Source organism: Somniosus microcephalus, chromosome 3, assembly GCF_052327205.1.
Source record: "Somniosus microcephalus isolate GS21.2 chromosome 3, FLI_Smic_1.0, whole genome shotgun sequence".
Taxonomy (NCBI): Eukaryota; Metazoa; Chordata; class Chondrichthyes; order Squaliformes; family Somniosidae; genus Somniosus; species Somniosus microcephalus.
Genome location: NC_140989.1, coordinates 22,225,068 through 22,229,782, shown reverse-complemented (window position 1 = coordinate 22,229,782; position 4,715 = coordinate 22,225,068). Strand labels below are relative to the sequence as shown.

The following is a 4,715-nucleotide window of genomic DNA, read 5'->3' as shown; positions in this document are numbered from 1 at the left end:
TTGAAATGCCTGGTTTATAATCCTGATTCTGCTGCACATGCCCTGATTCTCTCGTGTATATAGTGTCTCTCCCAGAGCCACTATCTTCCCCTCCCCCCACCTCCTCGACAACAAGAAAAGTTACTCAATAAATCAGTGCAGATCGCCAGGCTACTTGAGGCTACATTGGCAACAGCGCTAAAACAGGAATTCTGATTTTTTTAAAAAGGACTGGACCATTTACAGTTACCGTAATCTCTGGGGTCTTTATTATAACCTTCTCAAAATAAACGAAGCGTAGAATAATAAATTAAGAAAACACACACAAATTCTGCAGCAATATTTAAGTTCGTAAAAAAATACTGTCCATGTTTTTTCTCCCACCTCCCTCCCTCCCTCCCCCCCCTTAAATGGCTTCAATACAGAATATCATGTAAACTATAAATCAGCATTGTAGTGGCAAGTAAACAACAAAAACATTGAGTATTTTAAAATAAAATTGAACCACCTCTGAGAAATGTTTTTGTCGCATACATACACATGTACACACACACACGCATACATACAAACACACATGTATACATTCCAGCCTGCACTGTCCAAACATTCGTGAAACAGGAGGAGGAGGAGGGGTAGTCAAGAAAATCTAGTCAGGCCTAGAGGAATGTTAAGTCTTTTGTGAAAGACTATTGTCGCTAGTTTTAAGTTACTTTTTAAAAAAAAAAACAGGCTTCTTAAGTGCAAGTTTTTTTTTAAATGATTAATGCTTTGCCATTAAACACTTCACTTAATTGTTTTCTTTTTAAAAGAAAGGCAATCAATGTTGTTTTTGTACAAGAGCATTGGAACAAAAGAAAAAAATTGTTGGAAAGACTTTTCTTCACTGTCCTCACAAAGCTTTCTAGGAAAACCATTTTTTTCCCCCCTCACTCCCTCTCCCCCTTACAACACCCCCACCCCCTCCTCCTCATTCCCAGTCACAGATCAACATACTTTGTATCTAGAAATAACAGATTTAAGCAAAAAAAAGATAATCCACGCTTTTTTTTTGGGGGGGGGGGGGGGGGGGGGAGCAGGAGACTTTTGTTTCACAAAAACCCTGATTTGTGGACGGGGCGAGATCAAATTTTTATGGGGGGAAGTGGTGGCCACCAGTGTTTTAAAACGGCTGGTTTGGCTTGTTTTAAAGAAAAACAGACCGTTTAAAAAAATAAAACAACAAAGTTGCATCTAGAACGGTTACATGGTGCTGTGAATGGGTTATCAAACAGAATGAAAAAAAAAGTCACCACCAACAATCGGCTGATGAATGGCTATTTTTTTTTTTTAAAAAAAGGGATTTTTCTCTCTCTCTCTGTTGTGCTGTTGCAAAAGAATAAATCTTTTTACAGATCACTTCAATAGCTGGAAGTCTTTTGTTTGTTTCCCCCCCCCCCCATCCTCTCAACAGCTCACTCGGCTGGGCTGTTGTTTGCAAACAAACTCGGTGACAAAGTCGAACTCGTTCTGTCCCAGCCACAGCTCGGGCAGTTCCTTGATACGATCCAAGCCCAGCTCGATGACCAAAGACATCAAGACCTCCTCGTCGATGAAGTCAGTGTCTATAACGTTGGGGGGCAGTATTGCAGCAGACATATGGTGGCTGGCTGGCATGGCAGGGCTGTGATGCTTTATCTCCCTGTATTGCTGCTGCTGTTGTTGCTGCTGCTGTTGCTGTTGTTGTTGCTGCTGGCTCAATGCACTGGCAGGGTGCAGGTCTGTCATGCTGTAGTGTTGCTGGTGGCCGTAGTACTGGTTAGTCAGCTTTTGCAAGTGCATGCTGGCGGCGAGCTGGGCTGCTGGGCTGCTGCCGGTAACTGCTGGTCCAATGTATTGTGGATGGGGCGGATGAGAGTGATGCTGCTGTTGTTGTTGCTGCTGCTGATGATGTTGCTGTTGTTGCTGCTGCTGCTGCCCAGATGTGTACCTGATGTTGGGGGGCATGCTGCCCAGGTGCCCACCTGCGGGCTGCTGCCTGACGACCATGGCATGCCTCATGCTGGCGGAGTTCACGCTGCCGGGTCCCGGGTAATGCAGCAGGGAGCCAGCGGCCGGGTGCTCGCTCATCAGGCCGCTGTAAGGGTGCTGGTGTTGGGGGTAAGGGCTGATGCCCATCCGGCGGACGTGCAGCCCGTTGCCTCCTTCGGGGAACCGCCCGTGGCTCATCATCATACGCTCGGCCATCTCTCTCCTCTCGGACTCTTTTTAAAAAACAGAAAAAGTCAAGAAAAAAAAATGCAAAAAAAATTAAATTCAGCAAAGAACGCAAAACTGCACCAACAACCAAAAAAAATGCAACCCCCAAAAAACAAAACACATTTGCAACTTTACCCAGGCCCATTTAAAAAAAAATTTGCAACTTACCCGTGGATTTTTTTTGTTGCAAAATACTTTTTTCCCCCGTTCCCTTCTGCTGTTGCTTTCAATTCACTGATTTGCAATCAGAAACAAATAAAAAAAATGATTCCGCTGTCCTCTCGCTGTGCACATTCACTCACTCCACTGTGTCTGTGTCTGTGTGGAGAGTATCCTCGAACGCACTCTTCCCTGTCCCTCTATTCCTGCTCCGAGCTGTAGCTGAAGCGCTCAGGCCGCGCTAACTCGGGAGGATTAAGCAACAAAAGATGTTCAGCCGGCTGCCTCGACCACTCTTAATATAGGGCTCCCAGGGCTGGGCGCAACACCCGCCGCGGATTACCTCTGGAATGTGGATCCGGAGCGCCAGCGGAAGCCACATCGAATACCAGGCGGCAGAATCATCCACTTTCCAAAACTAATTGCAAATAAGGAGATTAAAAAGAATGTTTTTTTTTATATATACACATAGAATATAAAATGCAAAATTAGATTCAGTAAAGAATGCAAGCTAACCAGCAACGACAACCCCAAAGCAGACCTCCTAACTCATATAATATAACCTAGAAGATAGGAGCAGGAGTAGGCCATTCGGCCCCTCGAGCCTGCTCCGCCATTCAATGCGATCATGGCTGATCATCCAAATTCAGTACCCGGTCCCCGCTTTCTCCCCATACCCCTGGATCCCTTTAGCCTTAAGAAATATATCTAACTCCTTCTTGAATATATTTAATGAATTGGCCTCAACTGCCTTGTGTGGCAGAGAATTCCACAGGTTCACCACTCTCTGGGTGAAGAAATTCCTCTTCATTTCTGTCCTAAATGGCCTACCCTTTATCCTTAGACTGTGACCCCTGCAAAATTAGCTTCAGTGGAGAATGCAAACTAAACAGCGAGAACAACCCCAAAACGCAAAACACCCAAAGCAGACTTTCTTTATATATAAATTATAATAACAGATTCAAAAATCACTGGGAAAAAGATCTCGAGGGGAGAGGAGGAGAAATGTTTTCACTCGGAGAGTTGTGGGGATCTGGAACGCTCGACCTGAAAAGGTGGTGGAAGCTGATTCCATCTCGACAGGGAGTTGGACGGGTTCCTGAGGATGAGGAACTTACAGGGTTACGGACAAAAAAAAGCGGAGATGTGGGATGAAGCACGACTGCTCAAAGAGCCAGCACGGGCACGACGGGCCGAATGGCCTCCTTCTGTGCTGTATGTTTTAATGATTCTGTGATTCTATATATATTATCTATCAATTTTAGTATCTATCTGTAACATTTATATATATATTTTAAAATGTTGAGCTGATTGTCTACATATTTTTTAAATCTATCTATTTCTAAATGACTGCTATCCTTAATGATTAATCATTCTCCCTCTGCACCCTAGGAATATCGGAACAGGAGTAGGGTATTCAGCCCCTAGAGCCAAAACTCCATATACCCGCCTTTGGCCCATATCCCTTAATACCTTTGGTTAACAATCTTTCAAATCTTTCCCTCCTCTTTTCCTTAAAGCATTGAGTCTTGCAGGTTTATTGTTCTATGAATGCGTGGCTTCCGAACCCCTCTCCAAATGGCCATTTTTCAGGTATGAACCTAGACAATGAGCACCAGCACGATATTCGACCGTGGAGGGCATCGCAGTCAACATTCTGCCCCCGCCCCCACTCCTTTAGCCCATCCCAATCTCACTCGACATGCACACACCCGTACGCTCCAGTAGGGGTCACTGGATAATAAACAGAAGCAGGGCACATGACTGAATATTCCCCCCCCCTTTATCCCTCTTCCATCTATGAGTGCTGAGGCCAAGTATACAGCTCCAACTAACTCAACGTAAGCGAGCCCTGAACCTGCGACCTTCCTAGTGAGTATAGCTCAGTGTTACACCGTGAAGTGCCTTTACTGACTTGGTCTTTACGAGAGACAGAAATTGATATCTTTAAATGGCTACCGTTGTTATGAGCTTCAGTCTTCGTAACTCTTATTTTTTTTAAGGAATTAAGTAACATTCTTGTAGAGTATTCTGCTCCTTTTTTTTGTTTGTGGAACAATATGACAATATGACAAAATTAAATATATATCCTTTAGGAAGGATGTGAAGGCCCTTGAGAGGGTGCAGAGGAGATTTACCAGAATGGTTCCGGGGATGGGGGATCTTAGCTACAAGGACAGGTTGGAGAAGCTGGATTTGTTTTCATTAGAGCAAAGGAGGTTGAGGGGTGATTTGATAGAGGTGTACAAGATTATGACGGGTTTGGATAGGCTAGACGGGGAAAGGCTGTTCCCACTAGTTGATGGTACAAGAACCAGGGGGACACAGATTTAAGGTTGTGG

At 44.5% G+C, this 4,715-nt stretch overlaps 1 protein-coding gene across 1 annotated transcript; it reads right to left on the bottom strand.

Moving 5' to 3' along the window:
* Positions 1-225: 225 nt before the first annotated feature.
* cited2 (Cbp/p300 interacting transactivator with ED-rich tail 2) lies at positions 226-2,650 on the bottom strand. The gene is made up of 2 exons (XM_085979253.1): positions 2,383-2,650; positions 226-2,219 (listed from the first exon to the last, which is right to left on the bottom strand). Exon 2 carries the CDS (start codon positions 2,200-2,202, stop codon positions 1,423-1,425), a length of 780 nt encoding a protein of 259 aa, XP_085835379.1. The 5' UTR covers positions 2,203-2,219; positions 2,383-2,650; the 3' UTR covers positions 226-1,422.
* Between the last annotated feature and the right edge of the window lie 2,065 nt (positions 2,651-4,715).

Excerpts from the sequence above, each read along its gene's own strand:
- cited2 (XM_085979253.1), bottom strand. The coding sequence starts at position 2,202 with ATGGCCGAGCGTATGATGATGAGCCACGGGCGGTTCCCCGAAGGAGGC.